The sequence below is a fragment of the Leucopleurus acutus genome (assembly GCF_964270905.1).
Source record: "Leucopleurus acutus genome assembly, chromosome: 16".
NCBI classification, from domain to species: Eukaryota; Metazoa; Chordata; class Mammalia; order Artiodactyla; family Delphinidae; genus Leucopleurus; species Leucopleurus acutus.
Window position 1 is genome coordinate 39,374,012 of NC_139158.1, and position 23,519 is coordinate 39,397,530.

At 43.9% G+C, this 23,519-nt stretch overlaps 1 protein-coding gene across 2 annotated transcripts in view; it reads left to right on the forward strand.

Moving 5' to 3' along the window:
* PCSK2 (proprotein convertase subtilisin/kexin type 2) overlaps window positions 1-23,519 on the forward strand; it is a gene marked incomplete at both ends in the record, with an annotated part of 213,656 nt that overhangs the window by 144,762 nt on the left and 45,375 nt on the right. For both annotated transcript variants that reach the window (XM_082856430.1, XM_082856431.1), the window contains one exon: window positions 17,104-17,180. In XM_082856430.1, the coding sequence (XP_082712556.1) occupies window positions 17,104-17,180 (77 nt within the window). The remainder of the gene's footprint in view (window positions 1-17,103; window positions 17,181-23,519) is intronic.

Genomic DNA, 23,519 nt, shown 5'->3' on the forward strand with positions numbered 1-23,519 from the left:
GGATAAGAGCACTTCACTTAATGTCGCTTAAAATCACTCTAGTGTGGGAGCCAACTGCTACTTTTTCAATTCACTTTTTATTTACAGAAAGTAGAACTTATTCTTTTTGGTGCACCATTTTATGAGTTTTGACAAATGCATAAAATCACGTAACCACCACCACAACTGATAGACGGAACGCCTCCATCACCCCCACCCCTGCAAAATCCCCGTAGGCTGCCCCTTTGTGGTCAACCCACTGCAGCCCCACCCTCAGTCCCTGGCAACCACAGATCTGTTTTCTGTCCCTGTAGTTTTGCCTTCTCTAGAGAATCTCATATACAGGGGATCCTACAGTAAAAAACAAAACAAAACAGAAAAAGTAAAATTCTTTTGAGTCTGGTTTTTTCATGCATTTGTGATCCATCCATGCAGTTGTGTATATGAGCATTCATTCCTTTTTATTGCTGTGTAGTATTCCATTGTGTGGACGTACCACAATTCGTTTATCCATCCTCCACTTGCAGGACATTTGGATGACTCCCAGTTTGGGCAATTATAAATCAAGTCACCATAGATGTTCACATACAGGTTTTTGTGTGAAAATTAGATTTCCTTTATCTTGGGATTGCTGTGTCATATGCTAACCCAACTGCTAGTTAATCTCCAGAAAATATAAATGTCCCAAGAGTGCAAGGAGCCTGGAAACATTTCTGTTGCCTCTAGGGTGAGAATGCTCTTCTCCAGGAATATTGTTTTCACACAGCATGGGTCTGGGAGTAAACGTCCATTCTAGCTGGGATTGGGAACTCAGGGTGTGAACTCTGATGCCTTCAGTCCAGTGAGTTCAGAAAATCACTTGCCCATTTTTGTTTTAGACCCTAAGTCAAGCTAAACCAAGACACTTCCACTTCCTTTCTTTTTCCCATCAACTTTTGTATCTTAAAAGTCTCATTAAGATTTACACGTAAATAGATATTGGGATTTTTAACTGAATGAAATAAATTTCAGTAGAAGTCTGATCATTTTTCCATTTGAATTTTTAAAATATATGCAGTCCCCAAATTTGAACATTAAATGTGAATTTATGTGATTATATTCCCAGAAAGCTAAAAAAAGTCTAAATCACCATAATTATATATTCCCTATTATGTCTCAACTCAAACATAAATGTTGATGATTTGTCTTCACAATGATAAATATTTTAAACGTTTCCTCTTTTCTATCACAGTTGAACACCGCTGAGTTAAATCCAGTGACTGTTAGATTGAGGCTAAAGGTTTGCTGTTCGTAGCAAAGCTAATGATTTCTATCTTGCTTCAACTGAATTAAGTTTATGAGACCTCTATTTTTATCTCTAATATCAGCTTATTTTATTTTTCCATTTTCCACTTGTTTTTCTAAAATAATAAGGGCAAAATGCAATTAAAATATGCAAATAATGCTGCTGACAACACCGCCATTGCTAAACATGGTATAAATAAAGTGGTATGAGGCTGGTGCATATAAAAGGAGGCCTGGGAATATCGATATTTAATGTTCAAAAATACAAGTAGTGAAAAGGTGAATATTTAAAGGTTTGGAAACCCTTGGAAACATACTTGTGCTGTTTTGCCCAATTCCAAAAACAAACGATCTTATTTTAATAATTTTGTTAAGGTACAGAAAATGAGTACACTCCACCTGTTAGTCCCATAACGTCAAATGACACTGGAGTCAACAAAATAATTTAGACAATTCTTGTCACTAGTTCATTCACTCATTCAACGTGTAATGAAAGTCTGCTCTGTGCACCGTGGCATCAAAAGACACACTCCACACCCTTGAACCGCTTACTGTGAACCGGAGGGGATGGAAAAGTGAGGTGAGGGCTGTGAAGGGACATCTACCCACAGCAGAGTGTCACCCGAAGTGAGGTGACATCTGAGCTGACTCAAGTGAGCCCAATTGAGGGAGGAGAGAGTTCCAGACAGACGCCACAGCATGGAGTTCAGACACAGCTGGATGGAGCTGCGTGCCGGGGAGGGGGGAAGATGACAGTAGAGCCGCATGTTAGTTCCTAGGGCTGCTGTAACACACACCACAAACTGGGAGGCTTAAGACAACAGAAGCGGGTTCTCTCACAGTTCTGGAGGCCAGAGAACAAAATCAAGGTATCAGCAGGGCTGGTCCTTTGGAGACTCTGAAGGAGAGCCTGCTCCCTGCCTCTCCTAGTTTCTGGTGGTTGTGGGCAGCCCTTGGTGTCCTCGGCTTAGAGACCCATCAGTCCAATCTCTGTGTCCATCTACACCTGTCCCCCTCCTCCCTGTGTGTCTTTGTGTCTCAGTCTCTGCATATGACTTTCTTATCAGGACACCAGTCGTGGGACTTAGGATCCACCCGAATCTAGCAGGACCTCATTTAACTTGTTTACCTCTGCAAAGACCTCATTTCCAAATAAAGTCACCTTCACGTGGGGTGTGGGCGTTAGGTTTCTGGGAGATGCATTTAACTCACAAGAAGAACGTTCTGCAAACCACAGCCCACCCACCCACCACCTTTTTGCTGTTGTTGTTTGTAAATAAGGCTTATAGGGACACAGCCACGCCCATCTGTTTACACGTCACCGAGGGCGGCTCTCCCACTTCAACGGCACAGGTGGGTCCTTGGGACAGAGACCACAAGGCCTAAAACACTTACTGTCTGGGCCTTCCAGGAGAAGGTTGGTGACCCCTGAGCTAGAGAGAAACTGGTAAAAGGCTGATCATGAACTGCCTTGGGAGTGAAGCTAAGAACTACGAACTTGACCCCGAAAACTCTGGGGGATGCAGCCCGGTGTTGAGAAAAAGCGTGCGAAATGGGATGGAGAAGTGGCAGTAAGAAAGTGGAGTGGGCGAGGGATTTGCAGGCCCCGATGAAACATCTCGGTGATTAAAGAAGGAGAGAAGTTGGGGAACAGGCAGTGGAGGGCGGAGAAAGAAATGGGGAATTTTGTGATTTCAACAGAGTCACTGTTCTGGGTTATGAGAAGATGAAGGAAGATGCTGGGGTGAAATTGAAGGGGAATTGTTGGAGTGGTGGGGAGGGGGCCAGGGGGCCAGATGAGCATTGTCATAGTTCTTAGAAATGCCGGGAACAGCGATGGTGGCGAGGAACACCATGAGTCAAGGGCACGTTGTCCCCAAAAGGTCTACAGCAGAGTATTTTCCTTCCCGAGGGACTAGTGTCCATAATTCAACTGCTGCAACCCCTGTGCACAGATTGTGTGATCAATGTGGATTCTGCTGTTTGATCCTTGTAGCAACTTAATAAGGTATGTGCACAGCCTCGGAATGAAGGCTGTAATCACTTTTCCATAGGTTATGAATTATGAAGTTGGCTTCCCATCACAAATGCTGTCAAAGTTTTTTGGCTTCAAAACCAATTAAAATGATGAATAGCTGTGAAAGGAACCAGAAGTGCATTTAATCTTTCTCCAGAACAGTGGGGGATCCGTCCTTTTTTTGTGTCACATTTCACATAGGCTGGGAACATAAAATTGGTCTCATTCAAAGGTAAGATTCAAACAACTTCTTCGTGAAAGGGAACTGATCCACTTCGCTTTTTTCCAGCCATAAACACTGAGATATTTACGTGCCTCGTCATCCTCTTTGCTTATCTCTCAAGGTCACAGCACTCTCTTTCCATCTTCTCCTCTTAGCAAGGTTATCCTAAAAAGAATCACCAAAGCAGAGATTAGCTCTTTGAAGCAAAAAGGGACAAGCGAGAAGGGTGCTGACAAGCTTTTGAGTTTGATTTATTACCGATTTGAAACTGCGTAACAATCCAAAGCCTTGGGGTCCCCACTCCCCATCTCTCTGCCATTTACTATATCTTAGGTCTTAATGCTCCGACTCAGTTCCAAGGGCGTTGGGACAACCAAAGTGCTCAGTCTCATAATTTTTTTCTTTATTTTTTATCATAGGAAAGAGCTGTAGATGCCATGCACTACAGAAAGGAGAGAATGAGTCTGAATCAGAAGTCCTAATTTTTAATACTAACTCAACCACTTCTAGCTGAAAACCTTGAGCAAATTACATAACCTCCCTGAGCCTTGGTTTTCATATCTGTAAAATGGAGGTTACAATTCTCAATTCTCAAAACTGTTGTGAGACAAAAACAAGGCCCTACTACAGAGCACAGGGAACTATATTCAATATCCTGTGATAAACCATAATGGAAAAGAATACGTATATATGTATAACTAAGTCACTTTGCTGTACAGCAGAAATTAACACAACACTGTAAATCAACTATACTTCAGTAATTTTTTTTTAATTTTGAAAAGGAAAGAAAAACTGTTGCGAGGCTCAACTGAATTCAATTTGTGTTGAATTATACACACACTTAGTTTATACATAAAACTGACAGGTGTATGTGTAATAGCAACAGACTCCTGCGTGATACAGTTATTATTCACAGAGCTATGCCTTTGACAGAAGGAAAACATTGTGTAAATGTGTTTAAGACAAAGTCTCCAATAAATAATATTTGGACAGAACAACTCCTTCGAAGAGGTGACTCAGCTATCAGTGAACTCATCTTTGCTATTTTTAGGGCTGGGAAAAAGAGAAGCAGGTGATGCTGAGGTTGTATAATCGGTCGCACGGGGAGGGTACTCAAAGGTAGTGGCCTTGACCTCGGCAGCCATTCCAAGGCAAGCAGAGCCTTCAAAGAGGAAACAGAGGAGCAGCTTTGAGCGTCTCTGCAGCATCGTAGGGCCCCCAGTCACAGGAGACGGAAACACAAATTGACTTGTACCTGGCCCCCTTGACAGTGCAAATTCAGACCCCAGAACTGTGTCTCTCTCTCCTCGTGCTGATTTACAGGGTTGCTATCGCAGGGCCTTGACAGCACACTCAGTCTTCATGGAACTGCGCAAATCAGGCTCGAACTGCCTTTAGCCAGCCGCTCCCGACCCCTTCAATCTCCCACCCGGGGAGGCCCGTAAGAGCAGCTTCTTGAGCCCATTTGTTGGCTGCCCCCCTTCTGTCTGGGGCCCTGGAGCGCGATCGCTCTCCTTACCGTCTTATTACATCATTAAGGCTAAATTCAACTGCCTTTCTTAAACCCCCATCTTTCTTCTCCTCTGCTGGAGTGGTGGGCACTAAACTGATGAAGGTTCCTATCACTGCCCAGAGCTGCCTTTAGACAACTTGCTCAAGGTCACCTTTGTCACTGTGGGGGACACAGAGAGACCTCAGCAGTAAAGGCTGTGGAGGAATCCAGCAGGGCTGGCCCAGAGCTGGGAGGACTGGCCAGTTCTAGGGTACTCGCCTGCGTGAAGGTCAGGAGCTTGGATTGGCTCCAAGTTGAATCCATACGCAGATTCGGACTGTGAGGCCAAGGAAAGACCGAGCACCGAGCACAGAATCTCAGCATCCCTGCGTTACCTGGGTGCACTCTCATTTTTACCGAATCCAAATTAGATCTTGCTATACTGTTCACTTTAGCTTGTCTGTACCATTTGTTAGGATCCAGGAAACATATCATTTCTTTTCAGGAATAGAGGCAAGGCATAGAAATAGGTATGTATCATAATATAAACACATTGTTTAATGTTTTAACTCCTATTGCTGTTAAAATGGCTTGGCATTTAGTTTGATTATAATTGCATGTATTTTTTAAGTTTTGACAGAAACTTTATTTTAAGCGGTAGGAGGCAAAAATAATTCAAACTTTAATATTCATCAAAATTTATCTAACAGCAGGAGACTCTTCACTCTGAATTTTACTCTCCTTTCTTGCAGAATCAACTCCCCACTGCCCCAAGAGCCCTCACCTGCCAGGAGCACAGGGAATCCAGTAATATTGTGCATAATAGCCACACTTTATCTTGCTTTCTTTTGTTTTCTTTGGTTCATCAGGCCTTCCCTTCCCAACCAAAGGAATTTATTGCAACAGCTCTGTTCTTAGAACTGAACTCCTCCATAGAAAGAACTTCAGCCTGAGAGATGCCAGGAAGTTCCTGATGCTCCCAAAATACCACCCTTCAATCTCTGCTATTAGAGGTTGAGAACTATAGCTTTTTCCAATGTCCATGTTCTTCTGTTAAAACGAATAATATTGGGAAGGGCAGTGTACTGAACTTACCCATGCTAAAGTATGAATGGCTTATCAAATTCAATTTCTTTCTGTTATAGAATTTAGGAAGAAGAGGGAGGAAGGAAAGTAGGAGATTAAGGGGAAGTGAACGGGCCAAAGGCAAACATGCACTCGTTTTATACATAAAAGAATCAGTGTGCACACATGAATTCCCTGGAGATCCTGCTAAAACTCAGATTCAGATTCTGCCAGTCTTGGGTGCAGCCTGAAGTCCTGCAATTCTAAGAGGTTCTCTGGTGATGTCAGTAATTCTGGTCCACAGACCACACCGTAAGCAGCAGGGGGGCCAGAACTTGAGGAGTGAACAGAGATGTCAGCTCAGTGGTTCTCGACTTGTCTCATCAGAACCCCTGAAGAGTTTCTGTGTCCCTTTTTAAACTACTGATGCCCAAGCCCCACCGCAGATGAATTAAATCAAAATCTAGGGGTCACTCAAGTATTCAAATTTCTTTTCTTTTTTTTTTTGCGGTACGCGGGCCTCTCACTGTTGTGGCCTCTCCCGTTGCGGAGCACAGGCTCCGGATGCGCAGGCTCAGAGGCCATGGCTCACGGGCCCAGCTGCTCCACGGCACGTGGGATCCTCCCGGACCGGGGCACGAACCCGTGTCCCCTGCATCAGCAGGCGGACTCTCAACCACTGCGCCACCAGGGAAGCCCAAGTATTCATATTTCTAAAAGCTCCCCAGTTTATTCTATTGAGCAGCCTGAGTTGAGAACCACTGTTAGCCAATAAATTCATTGGAACCTCAGGTGTCAGTCCCTGGCTGATGTATTAGCTTGTGAGGGCTAAAGGCAAGATACCCCAGCCAAGGGCATCTTCTTCTCCAATGGGAACTTGCTATTGCACAATGCCTGGTAAATAGTTGGTACTCAGTAAATATGTGTTCCATGAAAAAAATAAATGATCGGCCGAATGCATGAATGATTGAACACCTTCGAAGGCCAACAGTCTACAGACTGTCAAGGATTGAATTCACAATGTTGAAATGACAACTGACAGGGCTGAAACTTGAAGACAGAAAGTTTTTTCCGTTACTCTTACAAATCCCCCAAATAGACACTCAGTTCTCGAGCCCCTGTTAAGGGTGGATCTGCTGGTGACTAGAGGAGTCAAAGCCATAAACATCACCATCTCTTTATTCCAGTGTTTCCCAGTCAGCCACCAGTCATAGTACACGCTCACAATTTTTGCTATCGGTGCTATTACTTACCTAGCATGTTTCCTTAAATTGACTCACTTTTTTCACACGGATGTATTTTAAAGGGAAACTATAAATCACTGTTTCAAATAGAAAAACAACCAATATCCCTCAACATATATAGAAGTACCTGTCAAAATAAATACAGTGAAAGCAGCTCAAGCTGGATGTTGCTGCCTGCCAACACTTGCCCCTGTCAGATAAGAAGATGGATTAGCAAGGAATAGGGAGGAATTAAAGACACGGGTGCACTTAATGGAGGCTTGTCGTTGGCATAATAAGAAGGATCGGAGGGGTGCTTTGCAAGGAGTCACAGTCAAGTTCTGCAATGCCAGGTATTGAAGGCACCACGTGCAAGCACCTCAGGGAACACCATTCCCAGCCAATGAAGTTCAAGTTGTACCCAGAAACCCAAGGGTCACCAACTAGTGCAGATGGGGCTCTGGAGCAAAAAAGGAAGTATTTCCTAGATCTCAGTTTCTGGGGAATTCAGTCATCCATGTGATTTGTCTGTAAACACGGTGATGTTTGTTTTCCTACTTCTAAGAGGAACAGCATCATCGACAAAGAAAATCAGAATGTTGCTGTCAAAAGCAGGGGAATTAGCTTTCTCTTTGGAGGCATATTTGTTGGTTTAAGCCTTGGATAGAAAAGTCACTAAATAAAACCATGCTGTTATCAAATGAATGGATCAGACAAAGTAAGAGATGAGCTTCCCAGCTCTTTAGTGAGGTGTGTCCCAGGGTCGGGAGGTAAATTCCTATCTCAGTTCATATGCTTAGATTTGGACAGAATGACCCATTGACATTTCAGGGAATAAACCCACTGAATTATTCTTTTTTATTTGCTGGTTGCTTTTCTTTTAAACAACACACGCAGAATGTGACATTGTGATTCTAATGCAGAGGCAAGACTGAGGAGTTAGGGGAGAGGCCTCCGGGACCAGACTGCCTGGTCTAAGTCCCTGCCGTGCCCCCTTTTTATCTGTGTGACCTCAGGGGAAATAGTCAACCTCTCTGTGCCTCACTCAGTCTCCTTGCTCCTTGAATGAGAGTGATAAAAGGAGTACTACCACATAAGGACATCGCAGGGAGGAGCAAACGCAGACGAAGCATCTAAAAGAGACCCTTGCATAAAATTAGCACTCAATATGTGTTACCTGTTGTTATTATTATGCCAGAAAAATACACAAACAAAAGGCAATGCAATGAAATCTGTCTTCCTTCCACCCCAGGCCCTGGGCCTCTCCCTAGACACAAAGCAGTATAAAAAGGTTCTTGTGTATCTTTCCAGAAATACTATGCATTTACCATCAAGTGTATCCTTCTCTTCTATGCTAATGGGGGCTCACCATGCACTCTGTTCTACACGTTGTCTTTTTTACTTAATATTTCTTGGGAAGGAGTACATTGCAGGCCATGTACCTTGTTCTTTGCTGGGACTGCAGTTTTGCACCATCATTGATTTACGTCATCCCCCATGTGGGACACAAGCCATTTCTGGTCTTTCACTTTTACAATCATGCTGCCGTGAACACATTTAAACACAAATCTCTCACATACGTACGAGTATACCTTTAGGAGAGATTCTTACAGGTGGGATCGCTTGGTCGAAGAGTCTGTGCATCTTTTATTCTGATAGATATTGCCAAATTTCTCTCTGAAGAGATTACACCAATTTGCACACCACCTACCTATGTACACAAGTATGTCTTTCTTCTCATACTCAGGATAATATTTTAAATTCATGAAACAAAATGCATAGTATAACCAAGGAAAAGTAATTATATTGAAACAGTTATCAGAAGATTAAAAATACACTTTTGCGAAACAGTATGTATCCCTCTTTATAAATGCATTAAATAACAAAATCTAGTGCCAGGTAGGAGTGAGTAGAAAAGGTATCTCAGCAAATCTGTAATAGCTTTAACGTGGTATGAAAGCACACATTGGTGACAAGCCCTCAGGTACTGCTAGTAATATTGTGGCCTGTAGTCCACATCCATAATTGAAGGAAACGCTAAATTTGAGTTGTCAGCTGGTGAACAAAAAAGATGTAAATTTTTTTCCAAACAAGTGTTGGACCCTGTCTCAGAGTCAGCGCTTGGAGGTTAATCGCAATGAGTGGCAGCTTCTCCTCCATGCATCAGTTCAGCCCTAGGAATTCATGCTTTTAGGGCAGCTATTAAAATTCATGAGTGGGAACTGGCCTCAATCTAGCCTAAGACAGGCTTCGTTGGCCTTCCAAAGCTGTAAGACGGGCTAAGAAGACGCGAGCAGGCAGAGATAGCTCTAAAGCCATCCAGAGGGGCTGGCTTGGCCGTGTCTTAGAGGTAGTAAGTGCCCCACTTCTGCCTTCAATGTATCTGCTCTCTTACCCGCACAGGTTTTTGGAGAATATTAAATAAAATAAGAGAATGTAACCTGCTTTGAAAAACTTAAAGGCACTCTATTAACTTAGGGCACTGTGGCAACCATTAGGGATTTATATTATTATTACCTCCTGTTATGTTTAGTTCTTAGAACCTCCCTCAGATCGGCTGATAAGAGTGACATTAGGGCTAAAGGATGGAGCCGCTCAACTTTGGAAACTAAAAAGCACAGCAGTCCAGGACGTGCTTTAGGCTTGGTGGTACCTTCCTGGCCTGGCTATCACGCTCCTCTTACCCAGAGAGTAATTCAGTGACTAGAGAAGTTGTTGGAATGTCTAGGAGCAAGAAAGAGGTGATGGTAAGGGGTGTCAAAACCACAGAGAACACTCCATCCCTGGAAAAACACATGACTCTGGAAATCTTAGTATAGAAGAAAGATTTCAAACAATTTTCTGACTGTGCATCTTTGTGTGTGTGTGTGTGTGTGTGTGTGTGTGTGTGTGTGCTGGAGAAATGTTAAATTTCATTAACTTTTACAGCCAGACTTAAGATAGACATAAATCCCTTTAATGCTGGTTTTAGTCAAAAATGAGCTGAACATTATCATTAAACCAGTGCATGTGGGAGAATTATTTGAGGAAAATCAAAATAGGCACAGTTGGGAAATTTCCGCCGTGACCGTATTAAGTGCAAGTAGATGCAAAGCAAAATCCTTTCGGCTCTGGTGGACTGGGCCCTTTTGCTGCTCAATTTCCATACAGAGGACCTTTGTTCTGGGGCAATATGGTTGCAGTCTGAGAGCCTATCTGGGGAAGCTCATTCCCGCTTCATTAGTCCGTGAGCACAGTGCAATTTCAGCTAATAACGTTACACAGCTCCTAGCTGGGTTATTTGATTAAATGCCTTTAGGGAAAGTAGCAAGTTGGAGTAAAGGGACATATGCAATGTACTTTCTTGTTCTGAGTGCCTATAGCTGTGGAATTACATTGGCAACGTATCCTATGCCATGCTGTACCCATAGTCACAAACTCCTATTGCCTGAGATATTATGTGAGTCTGGTATTACCTGACATCTCACAGGGGCCACGTTGTCTCCCTGGTTCAATTTCTCTGCGGTCTGAGCTTGTACACGACTGTAACTAGGAGACGCATTTCTTGCCGTGGCTCATAGACACGCTAGTACTTAAGTGCATTCTTGTGAAATTGAAAAAAGCACCCCTTTCCGGTGGGTGAATTGCAAAACAGCACCTTCTTCTGGGCAAATAGATTAGAAAATGTGCCCCCTTCTGGGCAGACAAATGAGAAAAGGTGGCTCCTCCGGGCAGGCGGACCGATTAGTGTTTCAAGCCCCTCCCCAGGGCACAGGCTTGTGAGTCCAGCGCAGCCCCTCATTGCCCCCTTTGGGCGTGGCTGCTTGTGAAGGCATGACCTGCACAGCTGTGCAAGGCAGTCCTGATTAAAGATGCCACTTGCTTCCTAGAGGCGTGGGATAGGGAGGGTGGGAGGGAGATGCAAGAGGGAGGAGATATGGGGATATATGTATACATATAGCTGATTCACTTTGTTATACAGCAGAAATGAACACACCTCCAATAAAGATGTTAAAAAAAAAAGCCACTTGCCTAATTTTATAGTCAGACCACAGAGTTTGCCCCTTAGTGCTCTAAAAAATTCAATCACACCAACGGACCTTTATATTAAATACATTGGTCTATTCTGAGAGCCTGGTATTGTCAGAATGTCAGAGCAACATCCGTTTTAAAAATGAAAGATGGGTGAGCCCTTGTGTAGCAGACACCACATGTGCCCATATCACCTGGGCACATGCCGTTTATTGCAAACACCTGCCAAGGGTGATGTTCTGACCGTGCGCACGGACAGGATAATTGTAGGTGGAAAGACAGATGAACTAGAGGGTCGGTGCCCCTAGGACTAGCCTTCAACCCAAGATGGGCAGAGGGGCGGTGGGGACAATGGTGGGGCTTCCCCGCCATCCCAGCGGGATGCCCTCATGGCCTCCACAAGTGGGCTGAGCCCCCATTTCTGGGCACAGGAACACCTGATAACCTACTTTTGATTGGTGTGAGGCCCAGGACAGGTAAACTTCAAACTCTTAGCAACATAGTGAGGTTAGTTCCTAGGAGCCTCCTAGGAAGGCAGGACTGGGTGAGATGCTGCAGCGCAAGCCTCAGGCTATCAGCAGGCAGCCTGGGCGCCCAAAGGCCTAGGAAGTCAGTCAAGCGTCGAGGAACACTTTCTATAAAATAGAGTAAATATTCTAAGATTGGTAGGCTTCTGCCACAACTACTTAAGTCTGCTGTTGTATTGTGAAAGCAGCACTACGCAACCCATAAACAAATGGACACGACTATGTTCCAATAAAACCTTATTTACAAAAACAAGTGGTGGGCCAGATTTGGCCTTTGGGTCATATTTTGTGACTCTTGCCATAGGTGATCAAAGAAAGTAGAGGACACAAAAGCAGAAGAAAGAGGTGAGACATCACCACGGTGTGCTTGCCGGCCCACATGCCTTACTTCCTTTTATCCTCACAGCAACCAAGCAGTTACTGTTTTATCATCTGCATTTTTTTTTTCTTTTTTGTGGTACGCGGGCCTCTCACTGCTGTGGCCTCTCCCGTCGTGGAGCACAGGCTCCGGACGTGCAGGCTCAGCGGTCATGGCTCATGGGCCCAGCCGCTCCGTGGCATGTGGGATCTTCCCGGACCGGGGCAAGAACCCGCGTCCCCTGGATCGGCAGGCGGACTCTCAATCACTGCTATCATCTGCATTTTAAAGATGAGGAAAACCTCAGTTTCCAGAAAATAAGAATATTGCCAAGACCAAATAGCCTGGGTTCAAAACCAGATCTGTCTGATTTAATGCCTCTCTTTCTTCCCCTACTTCAAGCTGACACCTGCAGATACGTCTGTCTTGTGCTACCCAGCATGGACAGTCCCCTTGTCCCAGAGGCAGTAAATTCCAGATTTGGGGGTCAAGGGTGGCAGTGCTAGAGTTGAGTTCAGTCTCAAGGGGCTCAGGAGCTCCTCTGAAAATGTTAAAGCAACAAACATGATTGCCACTGGGTCCACCACCAGCTTCCAAGGTGAGACCAGCCATAGCATCAGACAGGTGCCATGTCAGCCTGCGCCTTTGATGGCAGCACCTCAGATATAACGGAGTCAGAAGATTTCATGAAAATAAGTAAGTCCCTTGTCCTTACTTAGCCTAGTGTGCGGGCAGGCCATCTGATGGGAGAGTGCGCAGCGCAAACAACATCCAAAACCGTAATTATTAAACTTCTTTGCTGAGAGTTAATCTAGCCTTGCTTTCTGAGTATGCATTCAAGTGTTCAGACACTAAGCCTTAGAAATACTAATTGCTAGAGGGATTTTTTTCCCCTGCACTCAACTCTTAAAGAGAAAATGAGCCATTATCAGAAGTTTCTTCTAGAAATAACTTCCAGGGATGCCCTGAGGTCAGTTTGGATTCAGCCCAATCTTCCTACTTTCTCCACAATGGTACGATGATAATTCAAGTTCTTAATGGTGACTCTGAATCATCCTGATACCGAATCATCAATGATTAAATTATGTTCACTAAACAGTTAGTATTTTCTAAAAGAAAATAGACTAATGCATTTTAGGACGAAGTTACAGAATTCAAACCAAAACAAACCTCTGGCTTAGCCTAGGATACCAGAGCATTAAATCTACAGAGACTCTGCCTCCTCCCAATTGTCTATGTTAATGGATATTTTAGAAAATTCCCCTATAATCCAAGACCAGTTTAATTTATTCCTGTACACAAACAGTTTTATGGACGAAGACATTGTAATTCAGATCAATAAATGACTCGTCGAGTTTGGGCTCTAAAAGTCTAAACAGAACCCTTGCAAAAAATCGCTCATTCTTCTTTCTTGCCATAAACCGTTGGATTTTTTGCCAGAAAATATACAGCCAAACAACACCTGTTTGCCTTCCTTAATACTCAGCCTCAGCCTGGACTATTACACAAGGAATGAGCGTTAGTCATCAAATTCATCGTAAAGACAACAAATTAGAGCTCCTAAGTCCTCATCCAACTCAACATTGAGGTGAATTTGACTGCAGACAATACGTGGTCTTTCTTCTTGCTGTGAAAGTGGTTTCAGAGTCCCGTGGATTCTCAGGAACGAATTCTGCTGTCTGAACTCTCCAGTTCCTCCCCCTGCCCCCACCCACGTCGTGGCAAGCCATTTTCTCCAGAACCAGATATCAGAGCTAAAGATCTTGGCCCAGACCGCAGGTGACAGTTGTGAACAAGAAAGGTGAGCCAGGGCGGAAAGCTGGTGAAATAGGTCAATTGCTTAGGCAGCAAACACAAAGGTGCAGAAATTTCTGATTTTATTTTTCTCTAGTGGAATTTTTTTGGGGGGGCCACTCACCGTTGTGGCCTCTCCCGTTGCGGAGCACAGGCTCCGGACGCGCAGGCTCAGCGGCCATGGCTCACGGGCCCAGCTTCTCTGCAGCATGCGGGATCCTTCTGGACCAGGGCACGAACCCGCGTCCCCTGCATCAGCAGGCGGACTCTCAACCACTGCGCCACCAGGGAAGCCTTTTAGTGGAATTTAATTTCTATCCAACAACTGCTGGCACTGATGGTAGAAATTTGTCCTTGGCCAACACGGGTTTTGCTCCCACCCTCCTGTCTCCACCCTCAAGCTTCAAAGGACTAGCACAGCATCAAGAAGAGGTGGCGGGTTCCCAGAGCTCATGTCTCATCATCTTTCCACCATGAAAACTACTGCTGCATCCCCACCCCAATGGCCTCGGTCATCACTTCACGCAGATCCTGCCTGAACACTCACTGTTGTGACCCTTGGACTTCCTAGGGCAGCTGGTTCTCTCTGTCGTGTTCTCACTAATCTCAGCCTCCCACACAATATTCTGCTGCTTCCTGTTCTGCAGTGAGCATCACAGGAACACGGAATGGGGCGTCCCCGAGTCCCTCAGCTAAGACACCTCACGGAGCTACTTCTGGTCCTCAGCTCCACGCCCCTGTCCTGGGATGAGTCCCAGACCTCTCTGAGGTTGGACATTGCAACACACCCCCTTCCCACTCCAAGAACACAGCTCAGAAGAGAGAGGTAGCGCTCAGGGCTCCCTCTGAGGGCCCTACAAGTGCTAGTCAATAAATTTTCTATTCAATTCACCTTAGACTGGGCCATTTAAATTTCTTCTACAGAGAAACAAACCAGGCCTAGCAAATAGTCTTCCAGATCTATCACTTAACTTTCAACCTCAGCTTTGAAACCCCAAAGAAAAACTATTAACTTGTGTTCCTTTTAATATTCCAACCCCACCAGCTCTACCTAAGCATGCTCTTGTCTCAAAAATTCAGGGAAGATTAGGCTAATTGAACATACTTAGGGAAGACGAATAAGTTACTTTCAAAATAGTATCCCTCAAAAGAATTGAGATCCAAATAGCTCAAGAAACATCAAGAAAAAAAAATATGCCAAATCTGAGAGGGTCTCCCAAAGACTGGGATTATAGCCCAGATAGAGAATTAAACTTTTAAAGGTGAATGAAGGTAGTTTGGGATCTAAGTGGAGAGGAGCAGACCTGGGTATTTGCCAATAATTATGGACAGTGGAGACAGGAACACATCCTCTCTAAAAACTAGGATTTGAAGGAAGATCTAGATTCTAGAACACAGGATAGCCATGTTCAATGCCCAAGATAAGTGACTGGTCCAAATTTTGAATAGAAAGGTGGGGGAGGGAAAAATGAGGAATTGTTTTTCAATGGGTATGAAGTTTCTGTTATGCAAATGAATAAGTTCTAGACCTCTGCCATGTAGCAGTCAACAATATGGTATTATACACTGTAAAATATGTTCAGAGGATAGATCTCATGTTAAATGTTCGTACCAAGAAAAAAGAAGAAGGAGAAGAACACACAGACACAAAAGAACACAAGGAAATTTTGAAGGTGATGGGTATGTTTAGTACCTTGGTTGTGGTGATGGCATCACGAGTGTACACATATCAAGATGTAGACATTAAACATGTGGAATTTCCTGTATAAGAATTATACCTCAATAAAGCTAAAAACTTTTAAGTTAAAAATTTTTTAAACAAATTTCAAGGTGACTTCTGCCCCAAGCACATTTTTTTAAATAAATTAGTGTTACAATTCTGGTCATTCCAGCTACTGACGGCCCTTTGCCATCCAACAAATGGAAACAGAAACTCATGGAACTTGTCAATTTGCTCTTAAAACCATTATGCCACTAATACATTAAGTTTACAAACTAAAGTGTTTTGACTCATAAAAGAGCACAGTTCTCTAAAATGTCTCGGCCCATGGAATGGAGAAATTTCCCAGCTGGACTATGTATCTAACACAGTGTTTCCCAGCCCAGTGTATACTGCGGACCAGGAAACCATCCGGGGTCTTGGTTGCACACCTCAAAAACCAAGGAGGGAGGTTGGGATGAGGAGAGAGGAGCTTCACGGAGCTCAGCATACCTGGGCAACTGACAGGCAGAGAGGAAGGGATTAGCCATCAGATGGTGGGGGACCATCTCCCGTCACGGACCAAAATAAAAGGCTGACCAACTGAAGACCTAAACGGACAAATTAAAGCATGAAATCAATTTAAGTGAATAGGTAATTGATTTCTGTGGGGAAAGACTCTCAATGGGAAAATTGGAGGTATTGGACTGAATAGCATTTAAACTTCTCATTGTATCTTGTAGCGCTGAGGACTCCTGTTTGCAATTATCTATTTTTTGTGGGATTGATGTCTGTCCCGACAACCAGGCTGTAATTTACATGTGGGCAGGGATGTCACCATTGTAGTCCCATACTTGGGAAAGTCGCTGGCATATATTGGACTCAATGATATTTGTTGAGTGAATAAATGAGGTTGATATCATGGCCAACGTTCGGGGCTTGGGTTTAACACCCGTAAATGTAAAGGAGACAAGCCTCTGTCAGCCTGAAGCAGGGAGCTGGAGTGAGCGCTGCATAAAGTAAGAAAACTCTAGAGGCTGCCTCACTTGTGACATGAGAACTAGATCCTTCTGGCCATCAATGCAAGGAAGCTTAACGAGAGTCCTGGTTTCCGGCGGAGCCCCACTGACCCACAAGTGTCACTCAGCTTAAAATGGAGACAGTTCTGGGTAGCACAGGACGCAAATTTGCTAACCCTTTGAGGGCCTGGAATAGGATGGGATGAGGGAGCCTGGAAAAGAGGATAACAGGAGGATAGAATCCTCCACGGATGCACGTCTGCTCTGCCACCTCTTCAAGGGCTGGTCCAGAGAGAATGTTAACGTAGCCCTCCATGGAGGGACCGTCCACATAAGACGGCTGCATCTCTCGGATCCTCTCGTGCCCGTGCCTCTGGCTTTATGACCTAATGACACACCTTGTGTTTTGCAGAACGCCGAAGCAAGCTACGACTTCAGCAGCAACGACCCCTATCCTTACCCTCGATACACAGATGACTGGTTTAACAGGTAAATGGGGCCTCCTGAGGTGTCTGGGACATCAGGTGTGGGGTTTTATTTCGCTCTGTTGTGTTTTTAAGGCTTAAGTATCACCAGCAAAATGCTCTCAATGCCTTGCTAAATTATATGGTGATTTTTTTTCCCTTCTTTGTGGCTACATTCTCTAAAGTCTTGATTTTTTTAATATGGCAACACTCCTCTAGAATTATCTCTTGACTATTTTGTTCTGTTGAACTAGGAATTATTTGCCATCTTATTAAAGATAAAAAGAAAATAGGAATAATAAGAAACCTTTCTCAACCCACCACAAGGTGATCGTAAACACATGGGTTTTACTTGATCTGTTGAAACTACTGCAGAGAGCTCTTTTGCCCCAGGGGTCTGTGTCTATATGTTTTTGAAAAATGTTTTTGCTATAGCCTTATAACAGCTCGTGTAGTCCCTTTTGACAAAACAGTAAGCATAATTGGCAGAGGTTTGAGGTATTTTTTTAACTGAGGTATAATTAGTTTCAGCTGTACCACATAATGATTCCATATTTGCATATACTGCAAAAAGATCACCACTGTAAGTCTAGTTAATATCTGACACCACACATCGTCACATAAAAAAACTTTTTTCCTTGTGATGAGGACTTCTGAGATCAACTCTCTTAGCAACTTTCAAATATGCAGTACAGTATTGTTAACTCTGGGTTTGAAATACTTCTTGGCATCCTATTATGCAACACTACCCAGTGAATGGTTCATCCAAAAGTGTGGTTTTTCTTCGGCCTGTTTTGCTACAAAACATGTAAATGCAGTCTCTTTCTTCTCCAAGTAAAATTCTTGCCTAAGTTGTTTATCACATGTAAGAAATATCAAGAAATTAAGGCACGTGGCTTGTTCAGTCAAAATTGACTCAGTTCTAAACCTAGTGCTTCCCCATTATTGATGTTTTTGAGTGAAGCTGATGAGAACGTATGAACTTCAATTAATGATATAAAACTATATTGTGTGTACAGCACTTTACTTGTTGCTTCTACTTCTCGTGACAAACTCAAGGTAGATGAAACAAATGCTGTCATCCTTAGTTTAGTGACAAGGAAACAGGCTCAGAAAAGTTGCCTGACCTCCCTGGACAAACAACCAGTAAATATCAAAGCCGACACTTGAACCCAAGCTCGATAAGTGTTTCTAAATCCAAATTGTACCCTTCTTTTATAAGCATCATCTTTATTATAAAAGACAGAAGGCATGATGACCAGAGAGTGGCTAGGGATGGGTCCTCACTGGGCCAGGTAGCTTAGACTCTGTTCCTACAGTTAGCAAGTTGACCAGAGACTGAGTGGGGCACACACAGAGCACACAGGGCTTGGTAATTACAGAAAATGCAGAAAAGAATATAGGCGAAAACACAATTCGAATTTGTAACATTTTTAAAAGATCATCGCTAATATCCAAGAGCACAGTTCACTCTCCATCAACATCATCTGCAGCTTTAAAATCATCATGCAGGGTTTGGAAGTGTGCGTTTAGGGGGTGAGGGTGTATAAAAAAGGCCAGAGAACTTTTGACTTGAAGTGTCTCTTACTCACCTAGATCCTTGCATACCCTTAGCTGATAAACCATTTTCAGACACAGGGATGTGAAGTCATCAAATAGAAGTCACTAAGCCAGGGGCGAGACATAATTATTAACAGCAGCCTGGAACCTTGTGCTGAGAAGGACAACGAGGGTGGCTGTGGCTTCAGCACCATCGGTCACCAGCTGTCCACATGCTATCAAAAAGGGCAGTAGCAACACGCGTGCCAGCTACTAGCTTTCTCTCTGCAGCTAGTAGGCACTAAATTCATCTTCAGTGGAGGGACCCAGGCACAAAAATATAACCAACAGAATGGTTCCCCCCATCCCATTTTCTGAACCCAAACACAATCCCCCACAAGTAAGTCTCCCTGTGTGATGAGCTGTAAGAATATTCTTTAAACAAAAACAAAAGCAAAAATGGAGATGTCCTCTATCTTAAATAATTTCATTTACAAACTTGTTCTTGAAAGTTCAATTTTAAACTGGCTAAAATCCTCTAGGACTAATGAGCGCTTAGGGCAACAAAATTCTTTTTTTAAAAAAAATTTGTTTAACTTATTTATTTTTGGCTGCATTGGGTCTTCATTGCTGCGCGTGGGCTTTCTCGCGGCGAGCATGAAATACTCTTCGTTGCGGTAGGTGGGCTTCTCATTGCAGTGGCTTCTCTTGTTGCGGAGCACGGGCTCTAGGCGCGAGGGCTCAGTAGTTGTGGCACGAGGGCTTCGTTGCTCCGTGGCTTGTGGGATCTTCCTGCACCAGGGCCCAAACCCGTGTCCCCTGCATTGGCAGGCAGATTCTTAACCACTGTGCCACCAGGGAAGCCCAGGGCACTAAAATTCTTCATTGCCAGAGGTAGAATCCCCAAGTGTCCAACTGCCTGAGACATCGTGAGTCAGGCAAGTATGATCCTTGCCTCTTAAGGAACCAATGACTCAAGACACAGTGGCCACTTTGACCCATAAACGGGGTTTTTCACAATTATCAAGTCATCTTCAAAGATCCTCATGCATCATGGCTTGACTGGACGGTACCACGGTTCAATTCACGGCCTCTCGAAACAAAACGACTGTTGTAAGTGATTATGAGAGGAAGGCGGGTCCAAGTTCAGGCCACAGCCCTGGGAGGATCTGTGGTCCGAAAAGTCGTGTCTGTCCTGGAGGTGGTCCCTGCTTGGCACAAAGCGAATTCGAAGAGAGCACCGTTCCCTTGAGTGTAAGATAAGTTTATTAAAAATTCCCTCTTGGATGAATATTATGCCTAGTATTTCTCTCAGTATAACTAGGGGCTTGTAGAGGAAGGAAAGAGAATAAAGGGGGGTTTAAAGGAAATCTAACTGGCCATGAGTTAATAATTGTTAGAACTGGATGATGGTTCCATGAGATTTCACTCTACTTTTGTCTATTCTGATATTTTCTATAACAAAAAGTAAATTTTAAAAGCATAGGACGTAAAAAGAGATAAACAGAACTGGGCCTTTAGCTTGGTCCTCATGAAACGATTCATTGTGGTGGTTAAGCTTCTCAGGAGCTTGCAACGTCCCATGAGGAGGTGACAGCAGCCCGAATCACTACAGTGCTAAGTGTAGCCAGGGCTGAAGTCATACAAGGAAAGCGAACGCCTATTAATTACTATGTTTAAGGCACTGTTTTAGTGCTTTGCGTGTATTAATTCTCAATCTAACCCTCTGAAATAGGTGTGAACATTATTATCCCTATTTTGTAAACCGAAGCACAGAAAGATTAAGTAATGTGTGCAAGGTCACACAGCTAACAAGTGGTGGAGACAGGATTTGACACCAGTGAGGGGCCGTTACAAGCACTGCCTCATAATAAAGTGCTTTGGAGAGAGAGCGTGGAGAAATGCAAAGTTATCTCTGGCTGGGGAAGCTGGGACAGGTTTCCTTGAAGATGTGGCATTTGGTCCGGGATTTGAATGAAGGTACTAGGTAGAGTTGGGAGGGGAGGGGAGTGTATTCTGGGGTGAGGGTACAATTTAGGCAAAGAAGCAGAGGCAGGAGGTACAGATGTGTTCAGGAGGTGTCTTGGATAACTGGTCCTGGACTTAGAGACTGGTGCAGAAGGCAGCAATCTGAGAAGGCCTCATGGAGGAGGTGAGCATGAAAGGTTTGGACAGGTTGCTAGGAGAGAAGAGGAGAGATCTTGTGACTGGGTCGGAAACTGGGCGTGGGGCCTAGACAAGGACGATTCTCCTATTGCACTCTAGGAATGCCGCTGCCCAGAAGCTCTGAGAGCCTTGAGCACTTGCCCTTGGCTGGAGCAGGGTTTACTGCCCAGGCAGTCTCAGCCTCCAGCCTGCCAGTTTCTTCAGGTGTTCTCTTCTGGGCTTGGGCACCAGTCCCAACTCCCCCATCTTTGCTCAGCAGACTCGGGGCTCTTGGATAAGCTAGTTTCGGCACCGAAACTCCAATGAAGGGCTGCCCAATGCTGACCAGCAGTGGGCTTGCTGCTGCTCTAGCCACACTACCTGCCACACAGGCCAGTTAGAACGCAGAGGCAATTCCTGCCCAGAAAAGGCCACGCTCTCCATCATTGGCTTCTCACTGCTGTGGAAAGTAGAAAATAAAACACTCTACCAGGGGCGCTCTCAAGAGCGAGCAAGGAGGACGTTGCCCTTGGTTGGGAAACTGAGTTTAATAGCCACGTGTCTCCCCTGGGCTTTCCTCACACTTTAAACCATCATATCTCCTCTCTGTGCTTATAGGTTAACTTGTTTTCCTTCAAGTGTACGTTTCTTTAAGAACATACTTAAAACTCCAAGCCAAGGACTCCTTATGAAGGCAAACTTCATACATACGCAGAACAGCTTTTAGGGGACCTGTATACTAGAATTCCTCGCCCTGTGCCTCATTTGAATTTGTAGGATTATTCCTTTTTCAGCGGAGCAAGTGTATTTTTTCTACTGTGAACCATTTGATAATTGTATGCGGTATCTGTGCTCCGGGTATGTATTTGAAACACAGTTGAGAAATTTGGAAAAGGAGTGTAATTTCCTCCTAGCTTGCAATCAGAGAAATACAGACGACCAAGCAAAATAATAACGGCCACAGTAGCAACAATAACCCAGACTGCAAAAAGGTAGAAAATAATACATATTTAATAAGCATCAATAATATGCAACACAGCTGTAACTGATTTGCTATGAGGTATCAGGATCTAGTATCACATTTTTTTCTGGCATTCAATAAATATTGATTGGCTGGTTGATGGATGGGTGGCATGCTTTCTCAGCCATGCCAAGATGTTGAGATCTGTCCATTTGACATCTGTCCATTTCAGAGCTGCCTGCTTCTCCCAAGGTCTGCAGCTCACACTTTGTCAATAATCTTGCAGCCTTGCTGGGTTTTAGGTCAATGTTTGGTGATGCGCTGCAGATTTGTATTCCATTGCTGTGCTGCTGTCCATAACAATCTCTCTTGCATAGCATTTCTTTGACAGGCATACACCACTGAAATGTCATCCCCACCGTCGGCAATATTTACGCAGCATCACAGGGTGCAGCATGCTCTATCTATTACGCCCTAAAGAGTAAGAGATTCTGGATTAGATGCGATTCCTGGTCACAAAAAGTTTACTATAAATTCAGGAAGAGAGAAGACGTTTATTATTCAAGCAACCAAAATGAAGGGAAATATGGATAAATGGATACCAAGGACCGTCTGTCTCTATGTGGGCACGTTTGATTGATAGCATTAGTTAAACCTTCAAATAAGAACGATTTTCAGTGATTAACTTTTTTTAATTAAAAGTCATATTTCATTCTGAAGAACCCAATAAACAGGGCTAAAAAGAATATGGAGGGAAAATTGCTCTCTCTGGTTGGTTATTAGCACAGTGATGGAAACCAATACTTTACCCTGGGGACACCTAATGGCTTAGAAATAGACAAACATCTTTCCCTTCTGTCTTTATGGACTGGTTCTGAAATTGCCTCCTGAATAACAAAATCCAAACTGCCTTCAAAGACCTAATCTAAGTTTTCTTTCATGTGAGCGTTGAGACTACCTCCTAAGCCGATACCAGCTCAAAGGTTGCTCTTTGCAATCAACCCCCTCTCTCTAGCCAATCCAGAGTACAGTGAAATCCAAGAGAGTTTAATTTTGTGAGCTCTTCTGAGCCACTGGAGAAATACCACAAAGTTGTGACTTTTTAAAAAAATTTCTAGTCCGCTACCTGGATGACACAAGTTTTCATTATTTAAAATTTCCCCTTCAGCTAAAAGAAATAGACGTAACGCAGATTTGGGGTTGTGGAGAGAATCATACAGATGGCAAAAGAAATGTCTGTATGTTGGTATAATCATTTCTACTTTGGAAACTAATGTTTGCCATATGGGGGGATTTTATGGTCCTCAGGTGGTAATTATTCTTTTCTTAAGAGACAAAAATACAGTAGATTATAATGGACAAAGGTCCATATATTGATCGCTTGGTATGGAGTAAGTGATCCCTGAATCAGTTTCCCCTATCTGTAAAATGGAACTAAAGCTCCACCTTGGAGGTTTGCATGACGGACTAGAGGGACAGAACATGGACAGTGGCTCTGGGGATTTTTATGAGCCAGGCCTGGAAGCAGCATACATCCTGTCACCCACATAACATCAGTTGAAATTCAGTCACTTGGCCACATGCACGTGTCGGGGATGCTGGGAAATGGAGCCTAACCGGATCCCAGGAAGAAAAGAAAATGAGCTTGGTTACCAGTTAGTATGTTCTGTCACCACCAAAAATCACGTGGCAAAGACAGTCCATGTTGTAGAAGAAAAC